Source organism: Malus sylvestris, chromosome 14 (assembly GCF_916048215.2).
Source record: "Malus sylvestris chromosome 14, drMalSylv7.2, whole genome shotgun sequence".
In the NCBI taxonomy this organism is placed as follows: Eukaryota; Viridiplantae; Streptophyta; class Magnoliopsida; order Rosales; family Rosaceae; genus Malus; species Malus sylvestris.
The window spans coordinates 22,964,262-22,982,950 of record NC_062273.1 but is presented as its reverse complement, the minus strand read 5'-3'; the positions used below and the strand labels follow the sequence as shown (position 1 = coordinate 22,982,950).

Sequence of the window (18,689 nt, the reverse complement as noted above, 5' to 3'; positions counted from 1 at the left end):
CATTCTCTTCATCAGTCAAGCCTTCTTGTATAGCCATCCTAAGTGAGGGGATTTGACTTTCTAGCGGTAAAACAGCTTCCACGCCATATACGAGAGAATAAGGGGTAGCTTGGGTAGGAGTCCTATGCGTCGTCCTATATGCCCAAAGTGCTTCGCTTATTCTTTCATGCCAGTCCCTCTTTGTTCGGGCGATCACCTTCTTTAAGAGGTTGCACAATGTTTTGTTGAATGCTTCCGCGAGACCGTTGGCCGGAGCATGATACATGGAAGACTTGTGCTGCTTGAACTTGTATTTCTCACAGAGCTCATCTACAAGTCGGTTGGAGAACTATTTTCCATTGTCCGTGATAATGTAGCGAGGCACACCATATCTGTGGATGATATGTTCTTTGATGAAACGGACAACAGTTTCCTTTTTTACTTCCCTTAGGGGTATGGCTTCAGCCCACTTGGAAAAGTAATCTGTTGCAGCTAGGATGTAGGCTTCTCCTGCAGATGACTTTGGAGTAATTGGTCCCACAACGTCCAGTCCCCATGCATCGAATGGCCACGAAGCAGTTGTAGGGTGTAATGGTTCAGGTGGTTGATGTATGAAGTTGGCGTGGAATTGGCAAGCTTGGCACCTTTTGGCATGTTCCAAGCAATCCTTCACCATACTTGGCCAGTAGTAACCCATTCTTTTGAGCTGGAAATGTAGCTTTGGTCCAGATTGATGCGCCCCGCACACGCCTGAGTGCGCTTCTTCCATGGCTTGATTGGCTTCTTCCTCACCTAGGCATCTCAGAAGTACTCATTCGAAAGAGCGTCGGTAGAGTGTTTCTTTGTAGTAGAGGAAGCGAGGTGCTCGTCGACGTATTTCAGAGCGGTGTCTAGGATCATTTGGAAGTTTTCCATACTCTAAGTAGTCAATCAATGGTTGTCTCCATTCTTCAACATCGACTGGAAGTACCGAGATGACATTTGTATCATCTAGTAGCATGTCGGTGGCGAGGGGGATGACCCATCTTTGGCAAACTGGCACGTCTGCCGCTTCGTCTTCTCCTAGTGTCATACTCGAGGCTAGGTTAGCGAGAGCGTCTGCCATTTGATTTTCTTTTCTCGGCACATGTTCTAGTGTTACGGCCTCGAACTTTTGTAGTAGCTGAGTTGCCAGTCGGAAGTACGGGACGAGATCGTCTTTTCTCACCTCATATTCAGTCAAGAGTTGACTAATTATGAGCTTGGAGTCGCCATATACCTTGAGGGTTGTGATTTCCATGTTGATGGCCATTTGGAGCCCGATGATTGGTGCTTGGTACTCAGCGACGTTGTTGGAGCACAATTCGCTTAGTTGGAATGAATAAGGTAGTATTTGCCTTTGTGGCGACATGAATACTACTCCTGCCCCCGCTCCGTCTGCTCGTGCGGATCCGTCGAAGAACATCGTCCATCTCGGGAATATGTCAATGTAGACTACCTCCTCGTCAGGCAAGTCGTCTGAGATTTTCCAATCGGCTGGGATTGGATGATCGGCAAGGAAGTCTGCTAATGCTTGTCCCTTGACGGCTTTAGCTGGGACGTAAATGATCTCGTATTGATTGAGAATCAACGCCCATTTAGCTAGTCGCCCTGTCAAAACTGGCTTGGACATGACGTATTTAACCGGGTCAGCTTTAGCAACCAAGTGGATGGTGTAAGCATGCATGTAATGTCTGAGCTTCTGGATGGCAAACACCAAGGCAAGGCACATTTTTTCTATTGGGGAGTAGTTCAACTCAGCGCCGGTGAGTGTTCGACTCAGGTAGTAAAGCGCTCCTTCTTTCTGGAATTCGTTTTCCTGTGCCAAGAGTGCTCCCACTGAACTTTCCTGAGCGGCGATGTACAATATGAGTGGTTTCCCGGGCACAGGCGCCCCCAGGACAGGTGGACTTGATAAATATTTTTTTATGCTTTCAAAAGCGTTGTGGCACGCTTCGTCCCATACGAACGGGACATCCTTTTTCATGAGTCGACTAAACGGTTGACAACGCCCTGCAAGGTTGGAGATGAAGCGTCTGATGAAGGCTAGTCGTCCTTGTAGACTTTTCAGCTCGTGCAGGTTTCTTGGCTCGGGCATGTTTTGAATGGCCTTGATCTTTGATTGGTCCACTTCAATGCCACGGTGCTTGACAACGAAGCCGAGAAACTTTCCAGAGGTGACGCCAAATGCACATTTTAACGGGTTCATCTTGAGGTTGTATTTTCGCAGCCTTTCGAACACTACTCGCAAATCCTTCAAGTGATCTGATCTTTTCTTTGTTTTGACCACCACGTCGTCTACATAACATTCTACGTTTTTGTGTAGCATGTCATTGAAGATTTTCTGCATTGCTCGCTGATATGTGGCTCCAGCGTTCTTTAGACCAAAGGGCATCACCTTGTAGCAGTAGATACCTTTTGGAGTGCGGAATGCTGTTAATTCCTCATCTTCGAGAGCCATACGAATTTGATTGTATCTAGAAGAGCCGTCCATAAATGACAGTGCCTCATGGCCAGTGGTTGCGTCCACCATGATTTCGATGATCGGCAAGGGAAAGTCATCTTTCGGGCAAGCGTCATTGAGGTCCCGAAAGTCTACACAAACACGTATTTGTCCAGATTTCTTAAGGACGATGACGATGTTGGAGATCCACTTGGGGTATTGCACCTCTCGAATGAAGCCTGCTTCAATTAGCTTGTCAATCTCTACCTCGATTTGTGGAATGAGCTCGGATCGATAGCGCCTTTGAGTTTGCTTTATCGGTCTCGTTCCAGGCTTAACTGCAAGATGATGTACAGCGATGACAGGGTCAAGGCCGGGCATTTCCTTGTAAGTCCAAGCAAAGACATCTTTGTACTCTGATAACATTTGGTAATACTCGTCTACCTCGTCCGCACTTAGCAGCGCACTCACGAAGATAGGTCTCTGCTCCTCTTTTGTGCCTAAGTTGAGCTCCTTGAGATCATCGACCGTGGATTGCCCCCCATCCTCCAGTTGTGGTGGCGCAGCAGTGACATCTTCTTCGGGGATCTCATCTTCTTCGTTTTCTTGGATCGTGATGTGGAAGACATCTTGGAATTCCTCTTCGGTGTCGTCCTCTTGGGCTGGTCGGCATGAAGATTGTCCAGTGTGGATGATGGTGCGCCTTCTTACTTTTAGTGGTCCATTTGTGTCCACCTCCAAGATTTCTTGGCGCTTCATCCTTGAAGGAATTGAGCTTCGAATATCACCTTTTTCTGCTATCATGTCGAGCTTTTCTTCCTTTGACGTGGTCTTCCTATTTCTAGAAAACTTCTTGTTGTCTTCAAGTCTTTCCAAAGCTGACTGACGAGGAAGAGAGCTAGTCGTGTTGCTTTGCTTCTTAGGTTTTGACAACCTTTCAAAAACAGAGCTTTGGGATGCTGGCATGTTAAGTCTCTTGAAGACGGAGGTTCGGTTTTGACCACCAATGCGGTTAAGTGCTGACATTTTGGGTCTTGAACGATTCATCCTATCGAAGACTGACGTCCAAGGGGTGGATTTAGGCTCATCATGATCTTGTTCAATACTCACGCTGATGTGTTGAGTGCTAGCATTTTTCGCTTTGCTTGAAATCTTCACGGGTGCATTTGGTGTGAAGCCTAGTCCAGCTTTGTTGTTATCAACTCCGTAACCGTGCTTCTTCAACTTCTTTTGAGTCTCGGTGAGGTCACGTTCTTTATTGTTAACGGTGTTTGAAACCTTCTTTCCATGATTCGAAGAAGAAGCAAAGTCGTAGCCAGCTTTCGACATGAGTTTATAGGTGTTTGGATCAAAACCTTCTTCGGTCCTCTGGGTTGGGAGAAAGCTTGGTTCCACCCCCTTTGGTAGAGCTTTTATGAAGCCTTGTGGTAGTCTTGCGACCTTAGTGCCGCCTAGCTGTGTCAGAGGTAAAACTGCATTCGTCTTGAGCAACTTTACATTATCCATATACCTCTGTGCATCGGCTTTGTTTGCTCCAGTTTCGAACGAAGATTGACCATTCTTTCTTCTCGACATCGGGATGTATCGGAAGACGGGTGTGTTTGGTCCATTTGAGGGCGTCTTACTCCCCTTTGTTGTTGCACGTTTAGCCAGCTCATTATCGTTCTTGCTTGAAGACAGCGTAACTTCTTCTTCTTGCTTCTTGGGCATGGCTTGTCGCTCCTGCTTTTTAGGTGTTGCTTTGCCCGTGGATTTGATCTCTTTTGGAAGAGCTTCGGGCACCATGTCTTCATCCATGTAGAACTTGGCGTCTGCGAAATGTGATTCGGCTTCAGTGAATGGTTTGGTGTCGCCATAGATCACCTTCACTCCTTCTCGGTAGAATTTTAAGCATTGGTGAAGGGTGGACGGTACTACTCCATTCGCATGGATCCAAGGTCTTCCTAAGAGTAAGCCGTAGGAAGTTCTTGCATCAATCACGTGGAATATCGTGCTCGACTTGAGTTCGCCAATAGTCATCTCCACTCGGATCATGCCCATCGCTCTTTGTCCTCCTTGATTAAAACCTTGGATTAGTAGACGACTTAGGGACAGTTCATCTGCCTTGATGCCGATTGTAATCATTGTCGACTTTGGCATGATGTTTATGGCTGATCCACCATCCACAAGCATGCGGTTGACTTTGTGCCCCTTTACATACCCAGAGACGAAAAGAGGACGGTTGTGAGGCTTGGATCCTAGCAGCAAGTCTTCATCGGTGAAATGGATTGCGTCCTCGATGGCACAACATGTGGCACATTCATGTGGCCGAGGCTTCAAGCCTTCGTTCTTGCTTTCTTGCACTTCGTGTTCATTGGGACTTTCCAAGACAGCTGCTAATGCTATTCGCATCTTCTTTGGTAATCGTAACGCTTCCTCAATGTTAAAGTGTGTTGGCAGACCTTCTTCGAGCGTGAAAGTTTTTTCTCCCTCAGTGGTGATATCTTTGCCTTTTGAAGGTTCTTCCATTTCTACTCCGACCATATGGCATGCAGCGATAGTGCATTGTTGGAAGAAGTCCTTCGGGAAGTACTCGTACAAGGAGACAGGAATGCGTGGCTCTTGCTCCATAGGTTCCCCAGCATACGTTGGCTTATCGACTTTTACGTTTCTTTTAGGCTTCCTACTGTTGCGGCGACGGTGTTTTCTCACTTGTTCCACCTTTGGTCTTGTGGCTTGTGGTTTTGGTTTCCTTGTTTTTTTGTAGGTCACCAATGTCCATCCTTCATCATCATCGGTATACGCATCTTGTTCGTTTGCCCCCGGCGATGGTTGTGTAGAAGGCGCCGTGTAGCTTGCACATTGATAGGAATGGTCGGGTGTCGTTTGGAGAGGCACGGGATCGAAGGATCCGAACGCCACTGTAGTAGTATGTGTTGCGGCTGTGTCCTCAAGGTCTAGCTCGATTCTCCCTTGTTGCGCTAGCTTCATAATGAGTTCTTTGAGGACGAAGCATTTGCCCACATGATGGCTTACGATACGATGGTACTTGCAGTACCTAGGATCGTTCGTTCGATTCATTTCTTCAGGGCGCTTGCACTCTGGTAACTCAATTACCTTCTTTTCCAGCAAGTCATCTAACATTGCATCCACGTCTGAGTCAGGAAAAGGGTACGTCTTTTGCTCCAACTCTCTCAAGGTGTTTTTATACTTGTCTTGGGTGCGAGGAGGCTCACTTCTTTTTGTCTCCTTTGCCTTGGTCTTGGAGGAAATCTTGATAGGTGCAGAGGTGGTCTTGATAGGCGCGGATGGGGTTTTGATGGGGGTAGTGTTGACAGTAAAAGTTTCCTTGGCAGGCTTTTTTCCGGTCTTGTCCACACTCGGGGCGAACACCTTATCCTTCTTGAAGTGGGTGATCGGCTCATTCTTTCTGTGATTGGCGATACTCAGCTCCATGTCGTGGGAGCGCGTTGCCAACTCCTCAAACGTTCTTGGTTTTATGCCTTGGAGAATGTAATGTAACCCCCAGTGCATGCCTTGAACACACATCTCAATGGCAGAGGTTTCAGAGAGCCGATCTTTGCAATCCAGACTTAATGAACGCCATCTATTGATGTAGTCGACGACGGGTTCCTTCTTCCACTGTTTCGTACTGGTCAGCTCCAGCATGCTTACGGTGCGGCACGTGCTGTAGAAGCGGTTGAGGAATTCCTTTTCTAGCTGATCCCAACTGTTGATAGACTCGGGCTCGAGGTCGGTGTACCAGTCAAAGGTGTTGCTTTTCAGCGAGCGCACGAACTGCTTGACGAGGTAGTCTCCCTCTGTTCCAGCATTGCTGCAGGTTTCAATGAAGTGGGCGATATGTTGCTTCGGGTTCCCCTTTCCATCGAACTGCATAAACTTTGGTGGTTGATAACCCATCGGCATCTTCAAAGCGTCAATCTTCTTGGAGTAGGGCTTTGAGTATAGTACGGAATCATGTGAGCTTCCTTCATACTGCGCCTTGATGGTGTTGGCGATCATCTCCTGCAGCTGCTGGATAGAGAGAGACCCCATGAGTGTTGCCGCTTGGTCTGGCTTCAGCGTCTCTTCGACGTTCTCCAATGGAGGTTCCTCATCCTCGTCGTTTTCCTTCTTTACTGGATTATCCCCTTGCCTGACTTTTTCATCGGGCTTTGCATCTAGTTGGTTAACGAGTGCTGCGATTTGCAGGTCTTTTTCCTCCACAATCCTTGTGAGCTTTGCGATTGCTTCATTCATCTGAGCCAGCTGCTCCTCAATTGAAGTTGTTCCAGTAACCATGACTTGCATAACTATGCCGCTGCTCGAGTCGGCATCGGAAAGTAAGGATTCAGAGTACTTCCTCTGGCTTTCCTCTCTTGACGCCCTGAACGAGGCCAGGGTGATCACCGGTTCGAACCTCGGGTGCTCTTGTGCCTTCGGTGGAGTTGATGAAGGGGCGAAAGAGGCGGCGGAAAGAGCTTTTGCCTTGCTTCGAGTTATGATGCCTGAAGTGATGCCCCCTACCGTGATGACGCTTTTGTTTCTTGCATCGGCAGCGGGAACAACTCGGGCCTTTTTTGACGCCATTTGTGCTTGTTGCGGATTCACAGATAGAGATGAGAGGTAGAGACTGTCCCACTGGGCGTGCCAAATTTGTAAACACGGAAAATTCCTGCGATGAATGAGACAAGAACACGTGTACAAAATAATATTTGTATTAATGATTTAGGGGTTACAATCTCTTCTACAAATTTATCCTCTGATTCTATCTTTGAAACGTGTAGATGTAGTGTTGTTGATCCAAGGGCCGTCGAGGCTTGATCTTGGACGAACAGTTGATGAATGATGAACACCTTCTTCAAGGGCCGTCGGGGCTTGATCTTGAATTGGTGGAAGTTCTTCAAGGGGGGCGTTAGGGCTTGATCTTGAAGGAGTATTTCACAAAGAACGAAGAGGGCTTTCTTGATCCTTCGGGATTTGCTTGAGAGCTTCAGAGTTTCGAGGCTTCAAGGCTTTGGTGTGGTGTGAATTCTCTTCCAATTTGGGAGTAGAGAAAGTGTATGCCAAAATCCTCCCATGATTCTTTGATGGAGGAGCCTATTTATAGGCCTTGGGAATGAATCACCACCATCCATTTGTTTTGGTGGATGTTGTAGGTGAATTTTTGGTGGGTGTTGTAGGTGAATTTGGGTGTATGTTGTAGGTGAAGTGAATGAAGGTTGTAATTTTAATACAATGGTCAACATTTATTACACTAAAATTTTAATGTTTTACAAATGTGATCTTAATGCAATGGCTAACATTTATGCCACCGAAATTTCAATGTCTACAATAACATTTGCTACCCACGTTGGATAATTGACTTCGCGGACGAAACCTATGCCTTTAAGTTTTTCAACTTTTACCTTCATTGCCTCATACCGTTCAGCGTCATAAGATTTTCGTTTCTGTCTCACTGGCTTGGTCTTAGGGTTAATACTTAAGCGATGACAAATGATATTGGGAGAGATGCATATCATGTCCTCGTATGACCAAGCGAAGACCTCAGTGTTCTCTTGTAAAAAAGAGATCAATGCTAACAGAATTGGTGGTGACAAGGTGGTGCCAATCTTCACCATGCGATCCAGATAATCTTTTGAAATAGAGACCTTTTCCAACTCTTCAGCGGGTTATGCTTGATGGGTGAAAGAGTCATCTCGAGGATCTTCGGGTTGACTGTTGCCACCGTGAAGATCCAAGTTGGCTTCATCTGGGCTGGTCTTTATGACTTGGTCATGTATAGAAAAGGTTTCCTTGGGCACAAGCAGTGTTGTTGCTTGATCGAAGTGTTGTAACATGATCGTGCACTAAGTTGATCTCTTCTTATGTAACCATTGCCATAGGGGTTTGGAAATTTCATCAAAACATATGTGTGGATACTATGGCCTCATTGATGCCTGTGTGTCTAAAGATGATATTGTATGCCGTTGGGCAATCAACCACCAGGAAGTTAGTAGTAATGGTAGTTGTGTAAGAGCCTGTACCAACGGTGAAAGGTATGTGTATGCTCCCTAAAGGTTGCACGATATCACCGGAGAAGCTTATCAGAGGAGAATTGAGCGATCGAGCAAGTGTTCAGCTACATTAAGTGTCCTAAAAGCTTCAGTAAACATTATATTGACCGAAGCCCCCGTGTCTACCAGGATTCGTCATACTTCAAAGTTGGCTATGTGAGCTTCCACGATCAGTGGGTAAGGGTAAATGATACCTCTTTATTCCTCAGGGTAGAAACATATTAGATCCTAGTTAGGCTTTTAATACTTGCCTCCCCTGATGTCTTCCACGTGAAACACTTGGTGACCAGGCCTTAAAGCTCGTTCGCTGATTTTCATGGCTCTGTTAAAAGATTCAAATATGGGTGTACCGTCACTTATGGAATATATCACATTCACTTGGCGTTGGTTACGGTTATCCCTTGAAGGGTGAAGGAGGAATTGATCAATTTTTCCTTCACGCGCCAAAACTTCAATATGATCACAAAGGGTTATACACTTCTCGCCGTCATGGCTGTTATGCTCGTGGTTGCAGCAAAACGTGCCCGTGTTCTTCGTGGGCTTGTAATCCGGGTGCCTCAGCTTTGGCTTCCATATCGGTGTGTTATGCTGGGGTAAATGACCATGCATATGGCGTTCAAAGGTGTGTATGTCTTATACCTCAGGGTAGGGCTTGTCTTGACACGTGCTTGGCCCACTGTGTTGACTGCCTAGGGGCGGTCGTTATCGTGGCGATTCCCTTGGTTATCGCGATAGTGTCCCTTACTTCTTTTACTAAAATGAGACTGGTAAGGATGAAAATCTTTCCTTTTGCCCTGAGATTGATATGTCTGTTGACTTGGCGAAGTATTAAGTAAGGTAGAGGGAGGCACCGCTGCCGTTTAGAAGGTCGAGGTATTCTCATTTGGTTGGATCTGGCTTCCACTCTCTACTTGCTGATAAGGGGTGGCTGTGGGGGGTTTCCCTTGATATGTCTTTGCCTCAGCGGAGGCATGGTTGTAAGCATGTGCCATCACCTTAGAGTACGTCTTCCAAGTGTTGGCATTGATCATGTACTTGAAGAAACAATCACGTAGGCCTTAAGGGCGGTCTTGTCATCTACCTCCGCACAGCAAAAATACTCATGGTTGAAGCGACCAGCATACTCTCGTAGTGACTCGTCCGGCTCCTCCCTTCCAGTATAGAGTTGTAAACCAAGCTTTTGTTTTGTCTTTACTTGAAGGGAGGTGTCGATGATCCTCCTTGTGAGAGGGCCAGGCCTGGGCTGGTTCCAGTCAGGTATCTCGGCCTGACGTTCGGCCTTCAACTTGTTTACTTCCTCAAGGAGCTGTAGGATAAGGGGGTCTTGAGTGGAGTCATGTACCACTGCAATTTTCTTTCGTAAGTCTCTATCGCCTCTTAAAAGTAGGAAAGTTTGAGCAAGAGCGTGTGGTTTTTCCTTGGACTGGCTATACTGACTTCTAGGGCGAGTCTGTCGAAATACCTCCGAGTCCCCTGTACCTTCATGTTCCTCTAGGACCTGTCGTTCCTTCCCTAGATTGGCAGCTGGCCTGGGTCGTGGGAGGGCACCGAGTCTTTCAGAAACCCTTGGGTCATTGATCTTCGAGCATATGTGGAGGGGATTCTCTCGACGTTGCTTTAGGAAGTCTCGGCAGTCATGATAAACAGTTTTCGATCCTTCAAACCCTGCTGCAAGGAGGTGTCTTCCTCCACTTCTCCTACTTCGAGTCAAAGCAGCTGTGTTGAGAGAAGTCTCATGTTGATCATGTTTTGATGATTCGCTCGCTCATCATCAGGGATACCTATGTCGAAGGAAAGTGAGCCTCCGTGTTGGGGGCACCTAGATGATGGTTGGTGTCCACAGAGGTAACGAGCTCGCATGTTTGAGTACGCCTAGTTTCGTGGAGCGTTTCAAAGAGCTTCTCATATTGCTCCTGGAAGACCTCATTCTTCATCACTATCTTGTTGTTATAAACTTCTAGCTCATCGACTTTAGCTTGAAGAGCAACCCTCTTTCCTTCATTCTTTCATTGATTCACACTAAGTGTAAAATGGGTGTCATTCTGTGTGCTGTGGCTTCCTTCGCTCCCCATGTTAAAGAGGGATGCCTGGTCAAAAGAGAGTGTACAAATGGTGGAAACCAGCTTGACAAAGCTGAAGAGAGTGGGAATAAGTGTCGTTCCCACAGACGACGCCAAATGTTGATGTACAAAATCAATGAGGACTTTGGTACAACAGAAAATGTCAAGTTTGTGACCTTTGCTAGATTGCTCCGGTCACTGGTGTGGATAAGTATGTAAATGGATAGAGACATGGAAGCAAACACAAGATGTACGTGGTTCATCCAGATTGGCTACGTCAACGAAGTAGATGAGTTCTCATTAATTGTGAAGGGTTTACACAAGTACATAGGTTCAAGCTCTCCTTTAGTGAGTACTAGTGAATGATTTAGTACAAATGACATTAGGAAATATTGTGGGAGAATGATCTCCTTTTATAGAAGAGAGTTTCTAGCTTAGTTCTGACATTGACACGTATCGTGTTGTGATTAGCTTCTGATGTTTACACTTGTCACGCTATGATTGGCTTCTGATGTCGACACGTGTCAAGCTGTAATTGGCCTTCTTGTTTGAGGGAAACTCTTCTGGGTCCTTGACGGTATAACGTTAACCAGTGCTCGGTAGTTTCGGGATTGGTCAAGTATGGTACAAACAATATCATTGTTCAACAATGACTTAAAAAAATAGGGTAAATCTCAGTTTACTACCCTCATGTTTCGTGGTTTTCAACATTTAGTACATCAAGTTTTTTTTGTCCTAGAGTCATGCCTAAAGTGTAAATTTTGGGATAGTCTCATATATCCGTTAGTCAAATTGTTAAGTCTCCCGTTAAGTGATGACATGGCGCCCATGTAGACAATGACTGGGCGCCACGTGTCATTAAGGGTCCATGTAGATTTTATTTATTTTTTCTTCTTCTTCTTCTTCAGAAGAGGGGTTCACGTGGAATTTTTTTTTTCTTCTTCTCCTCCTTTCTTTCTTTCTTTTCTTCAGATGAGGGGTTCATGTGGATTTTATTTTTTATTTTTTATTATTGTTTTCCTTCTTCTTCTCCTTTCTTTATTCTCTCTAGAGGAAGGGTTCATGTGGATTTTTTTTTATATATTTTATTTCTTCTTCTTCTCCTTTCTTTCTTCTCTTTAGATAAGGGGTTCACATGGATTTTTTTTTTTCTTTTTCTTCTTCTTCTTTCCTTTCTTCTGTTCAGAGGAGGGGTTCAGTTTTGAAAGAAAAAAAATCATATTAAATAGGGAAAAAAACCACAACTTTCTATTCCAAATCTGCAAATTCAATTCCAAACAAACTTTGAATTCTAAATCTGCAAATTCATCATTTAAACTACTAACTACCAACAAAGTTTCAAGGGTTCACAACAAAGTTCAATATACACCCTCCAATTCACATGAAAGTATCAAAAGACCACAATTTTAACAACTAATGGGTCAATGTGTTCTTCTAAAAACCAAAATAAGAGTACCAAAAACACCAAAGATCTGTTCAAAACACCAAAAATCTGTCCAAAACACTAAACATCTATCGGAAAGTTGTTTCCAAAAAATCAAAGGGCATATTCTGTAAACTATATAAGCCAACAGAAGGTTTCTTAAGAACAGAGAAGCAGAAATACATCAAGAAAGAAGAAGAAGATATGAGAGAGAAATGAGAGAGAAAGATTATATTTTCGTATCTGAATATTCTTTCTAGTTACAACAGTTTACAACTAACATTATATATCAGTAATCATAGCTTGCTCTCTAAGCTACAATCTTTAACAAACTAACTCCAATCTTGATCTCTTGACACATGTCTCTTTTGTAGCCATTTGATCTGAATACTTCTAACATCCCCCCACAAGCTCAGGGGCAGTAAAACTGAGCCTGAGATTGGCACAATGGGTTTGAAAAAAAGGTGCAGATAGACCTTTTGTAAGGATGTCAGCGAATTGCTTATTTGAAGATACAAAATGAACTTGAAGTTCTTGTTTAGCAACCCTTTCTCGAACAAAGTGCACGTCAATCTCAATGTGCTTAGTTCTTTGATGCTGAACTGGATTACAGGTAAGAGCAATTGCTGATAAATTGTCACAGAACAAAACAGGTTGCACAGATATTGGAACGTGAAGAAATACTAACAATTGTTTAATCCAATCAAGTTCTGTTGCAGTTGTAGATAAAGCCCGATACTCGGCTTCAGTAGATGACCGGGAGACCGTGTTTTGCTTCTTAGAGGACCATGAAATTGGATTAGACCCCAGAAAAACAACCAGTCCAGTAGGTGACCGTCTATCATTAGGGTCTCCAGCCCAGTCTGCATCATTATAAGCAGTAATCTCTAATGAACCTTGGATATAATGAATACACATCCCTGTGTAGCTTTTAAGTATATGAGAATTCGCTTAACAGCCATAAAATGCAACTCCATTGGACACTGCATAAACTGACAAACCTGATGTACTGCAAAAGAGATATTAGGTCTAGTAAATGTCAAATACTGGATAGCACCAACCAAGCTTCTGTATAGAGCATGATTATTATAAGGCTTGCCATCATCTTTGAGCAGTCGATTGTAGGGCAAACATGGTGTAGCACATGGTTTAGATAGCAACATTTCAGATTTTGTTAATAAATCTGTGACATATTTATCCTAAGATAAGAACAAACCATCCTCTTTATGCACAATTTGGATTCCCAGAAAGTAGTGAAGAGGTCCCAAGTCTTTGATATCAAATTCCTGAGTTAAAGATTGAATCACTGCATGAATAGCATGTGTTACACTTCCTGTGATGATGATATCATCAACATATAAAAGCAAAATCACTACAGAGTTATCCACAGTCTTGACAAATAATGATGAATCGGTAGGTAGAAGCCAAATGATTATTCTTTCCACAAATCTGACAAGGTTGAGTCTGAAACCCATAGTTTTGAGCCCTTGGTGGAGATGTACCAAGAATGCCAGGAGTAGGACTCGAATGAAAGACCTTTTTGTTGCCAAACTTGGGGTTAAAGTTGGAATTAAACCGATTTCGACCCTTATTATTGTTGTTGAATGACGTGTAAGCATTAGAATTAGGACTGTTATAATTCGCATCAGAACTGGAAAGTGATTGATGTTTGGAAGGAAAGCCAGTGTTCTGTGCCATAAGTGCAGATAACACAGGTAATGCAGATACACTTTCAAGTAAAGTTTCTTCAGCAAGTAATTGGGAGCGAAGATCTTTCAAAGATATAACAGTTTCACGACCCCTAATCACGGACCTAATGGTATTATATTCAGCAGGCAACCCATTAAGTGTAAGAATCACAACATCATCATCCTCAAATATCACAACAGCAGCAGTTAATAAATCCTTTGCTTCTTTAATTTTCTGCAGATATAATGTGATAGAATCATTACCCTTCTTTATAGTCTGAAGCTCAGACTTAAGTTGAAAGATACTTGCTTTTGTGACTGTAGAAAACTGGTCTTTAAGCCTGAACCATAAATCTTTGGAGCTGGTACTGCTAATTGCATAAGAAATTGCAGCAGGAGATAAAGTTGCCGTGATCAACTGCATCAATGCCTTGTCATGCATTTTCCCTTCTTTGATGTGCAAAAGTTTGCGCAACGTAAGACGGCGTGCGAGGTCGAGCGACGGTGCGTTGGTAGGGTTTCGAAGAGAGATGGGGGATCGCAATTTCTAGGGGAGTGAAAAGTGGTTTTCACTTTTCACTTTTTCACTTTTAACTGTCCCCCTTCTCTGAATTTTGAATTTTGATTTTTTTTTTAAACTGAACCCCTCATCTGACGAGAAGAAAGAAGGAAGAAGAAAAAAAAATCCACGTAGACCCCTTAATGACACGTAGCGCCCATTCATTGTCCACATGGGCGTCACGACATCACTTAACGGGAGACTTAATAGTTTGACCAACAGATGTATGAGACTGTCCCAAAATTTACACTTTAGATATGACTCTGGGACGAAAAAAACTTGATGTACTAAATGTTGAAAATCACGAAACATGAGGGTAGTAAACTCAGATTTACCCAAAAATATATGTGCAACTTTTCACCTTCAATTATGTTTTGCTATATGATTTTATTGTTTTTTATTATATGTATACACAATAAAATTAGAGAATTGAAGAGAAATTCATCACTTAACTTGTTTTTTTAAAGGTCAATGTTAGACAATGACATTGAGACCGAAAAATTTGAATGGCTGATCATCGAAAATTTGATCAATCAGTCGCAGGAAAAAGTTGACCGGTCGAGAAACGTGGTAGGATTGATTGACAATCATGTAGTTATTTTGAATTATAGTAGTACTTATAGAATTGTTTTAGTTGACTTTCCATTGGTATCTAATATGTGAAGAAAGTTGAGGTTTTACCACAAAATCAATTGGCAATAAAGAGAGTAGCTCAGCCTCTTATAATTGGTATTTAAACTAAAGATCCTTAACAAAAATAAGAAGCATGAACAAATTAATTATTAACAAATAAAAAAAGTAAGAAACCTCTAGACCATGGATTCAAAACTTTGGAGCATATCAACCCAACTGGTCAGTGATTTTCTTCATCCTCTCTTATTGTCCCTGTGAATTTCCTATTTACTTTCTTCATCCTCTCTTATTGTTCTTGTGAATTTCCTTGGTAGTAAATATGATGATTTGCATTACCACCAGTTAAGGTTAGTGAACAAAATGCACCGTTTTTATTCATGTCTTACTAAACATGGTTAAAGTCGATAGTTGTAATAATTCTAGGAAAGTGTTGTTCACATACCCATTTTTACCTTCCATACTCTTGTTAATTTTTTGTCATTGATCTCCTTAAATTCATTTGATCCGACGGTCCAAATTTGAAAAATATGTGAGAAGTAAAAATGGATGTATGAATAGCACTACCCTAATACTAATACTCATGCATTAGTAATTTAGTAAATGCAGGGAGGCCCAAAGTATTAGAATTAATTGCAGTTTCCTTTCTGTTTGCACAAACACGCCCATGGATTTTAGTTATAGAAAACCGAATAATGCAGGTTTGAATCTCAGTCTGCATCCAAATTTGAATCTCCCTTTCTGTAATTCAAATGTAATTATCGGTTGTATGAAAGGAAAAGAAAGCAAAAATAACTCTTATCAAATGGTACTTCCTTTGTTGTTGTTGCATTTCTACGACTACAAACCCAATCAAATAAATATGAAAAATTCCTGAACTTTGTTTATATGGGACATGAACACAAACATGACGTATTTATAGAGAGACCCAACCCCAGCAGGAGGAGGAGGAGGAGGAGGAGGAGGATCCAATTTAATTTTTAATATTTGATGACCTAGTTGTGAGGGAAGATCTCATATCTACAATTGCTGACTCATCTGCTCCCAATTTTATAGCCTCTTTGCTTGCTCTAATGAACCTTGAAACTGCACCTTTCACATACTCATGAGCTTCCCTCACACTCATCTTCTTGCTCATTTCGTCCGGGTAGCTGCTCAAGTAGTGGTCGCCGTTGAGTACAGCCGCTAACTGCACTACCTCGCCCTGAAACTCCGATAAATTACCGTCTTCCTTGGCCTCAGTTTTCCTCAAAGGCACTACGTCCGGCAAGGTCACTGCAAGAATTCAGCGGGATAGGATACAGAGTCAGTTTTCTTCCACTGTCAGCTTCAAATATACCCACAATAACAAATGTATCTTCTTGTCTATTTGGGATTGCTAATGAAAGGGGCAAAAGCGCTTTCTGACAACTACAGACGCTTCAAAATTCGGTTACTTCGTAAAACTTCTATAAACGACTTTTATAATGAATGTTGCATAAAATTCATTATGTAATTGGGGGTATAGAATATGATAGATACCTGGGCAGTCAGTCCTGGGAGAAGATAATTGCCCAACAACTTGCTCGAACGTCCCCGCCCATGCGTCTCTGTGAGTCAAGAAGTTAGAGTTGAGGTTGAAGATTTTCTTTATGGTGGCCGGGATCGAGGAGTGCTCGAACTCAGAGTTCGGTGTAGGTCCTTGAGGACCGCTCATCACTGCAAAACCAAACAAACATCAGTGCAATGAAAAATGGAAGTCAAACAGAAAAACCCTTATTGATCTAAGATGCTCAACAATTTGCACCTATGTTAAATAGGCACCAACCAAACCCCTTGCAAATAACAGCAAAAAGACCGGGAGCACAACTTAGCAAATTGAACTCAACGGCCCACCAACCAAATTCTACTTCTACTTAATCCACAGAAACAGTGTGTACAAGAAATTTTTCACTGAGAAAAAAACCAACTAATCCAATTTAATTTCGATACTTGAAGACAATTTAAGCGTCTGTTTGGGATTGCTTCTGGAGGGGACAAAAACGGTTATGACTGGGTTTTGATGGAAATATTATAGGGGGTTTTGGGTCTTACAAGCTCTTTCTGGTAAGCACCCATCATATGCTTCTTCAGAAAGCGCTTCCAACTATTTTTTCAGAAAGCACTTGAATTTCTATCGAAAGCTCTTCTAGTAGAGCGCTTATGAGCATAAGTACTTCCTACAATAGCAGTTCAAACGTGCCGCAACAGAATCAAACCAAATGATACTAAACGATCATGCAGAACAAGCTAATGAAATATCCACCTAATATTGCTACCATAAAAGTTAAACACATCCAACATTCAATGTAGTTATGCAAACACATTCGAAAACAATGCCAATACAATCTTACCAGTCCCCTTCTTAATCCACGGCGACACCATAATCGTCGGCACCCGAACTCCGAGCCGATCAAACTTAAAAAAATAAGGAGCCGGACCGCTATTCCCATCCGGGTTCGGAACATTAACATACGGAGTCTGGACGTGATCAAAAACCCGCCATGCTCGTCGTACGTAATCACCAACAGCGTCTCATTCCACTGAGGACTCGCCCTCAATGTCTCATAAACATCCTTAACCAACCTCTGACCATTGGCGACATCATGCGACGGGTGGTCGTCGTTCGCCGGCATCCCCTTGAGGTCGAAGTAACGCGGTTCGATTACCGTCAAGCTCGGGAGCTTCCCCTTCCGAGCATCTTTCTTAAACTTCAAATCGTACTGGTGGAACTTTAAAGTGTACTTCAGTTTTCGCATGTTTCGGTTGAACATCGTTGTCGGGGTGGTCTGGAAGTACACCCCGAAATCCAACCCGTTGTCATGGACCGAATCGAAGATTGTTTTTTGTGGGTACCCGGAAGCTAATTGTTTCTTGACGTGGCTGGTTGATCCGTGGGAAGTTGCGGAGTAGACAAACAACCGGTTCGGTTGGGTCGGACCTGGAATTGAAGAGAACCATCGATCGAACACCGCGAATTCGCGGACCAGGGCCGCGTAGACCGGGACGGATTCCGGTCTGAAGCCTTTCATGACGGTTTCGGAGAGGTTTTGGGACATTGACAATGCTTGTTCGACGAACCCGGTCATTGACGGGAGGGGACCCGACCCGAAAACCTGCTGCTCAACCGCTTGGAAAATGTGGTAAAGTTTTGGTCTTTGAAGCTCCCATTGCTGAGAGAGAGAGAGAGAGAGAGAGAGAGAGTTCTTCAGCTAAATGGGTTTCTTTCTTTCTTCTGGTTCTGGGTGATGAAGAAGAAGGAAGCAATGATTGTGGAGGAAATCTGAATAAATAAAGTAATTAAATAATTACTTCATCTGTACCTAGATTTTTTATTCAAATTATTTCTTAAAAAAAAAAAAAAAAAACAGAGTGAGATAGAGAGAGATCCAGGAGCAATGGATTTTTGGGGTACAGAGTATAAAACGGCAGAGGAGAAGCTTCTGGTTTGTACTGGTGCAAAATGAGAGGGATTTTTTGTCCCAAAAAAAAAGGAGAGGGATTTTATGCTATCGAGATATTAATCCGATTACTCAAGAAAACACAAAAACTCAATGTCACGTTATTCGGTTCAGGTGCCAGTGCCACGATAGCCTGAGGGAGTGTAGGTAAGTCGTTCTCGCTTTAGTTTGCTTTATTTTGCTTTATTTCTTGAGTAAACTGTCATTTAACCTTCTAAACTATCACATGAGAGTCAATTCCTCTTGAATTGTTTTTTCAGCCAATTGACCCTTTAAACTATGTCAAAGTGGCCAATTCACCCTCTACCGTTAAGTATCTTTAACTCCATCTAATTTTCTATTAGAAAGTGTCATGTGCTTGGCACATGACCACAT

At 43.1% G+C, this 18,689-nt stretch overlaps 1 protein-coding gene across 1 annotated transcript; it reads right to left on the bottom strand.

Moving 5' to 3' along the window:
* Nucleotides 1-15,633: 15,633 nt before the first annotated feature.
* LOC126598542 (non-specific phospholipase C6-like) lies at nt 15,634-18,323 on the bottom strand. Its single transcript, XM_050264911.1, is given in 4 exon segments — nt 15,634-16,110; nt 16,357-16,533; nt 17,208-17,351; nt 17,354-18,323. Coding segments are annotated over 4 exon segments (1,212 nt in total). The 5' UTR covers nt 17,943-18,323; the 3' UTR covers nt 15,634-15,808.
* Nucleotides 18,324-18,689: the final 366 nt, after the last annotated feature.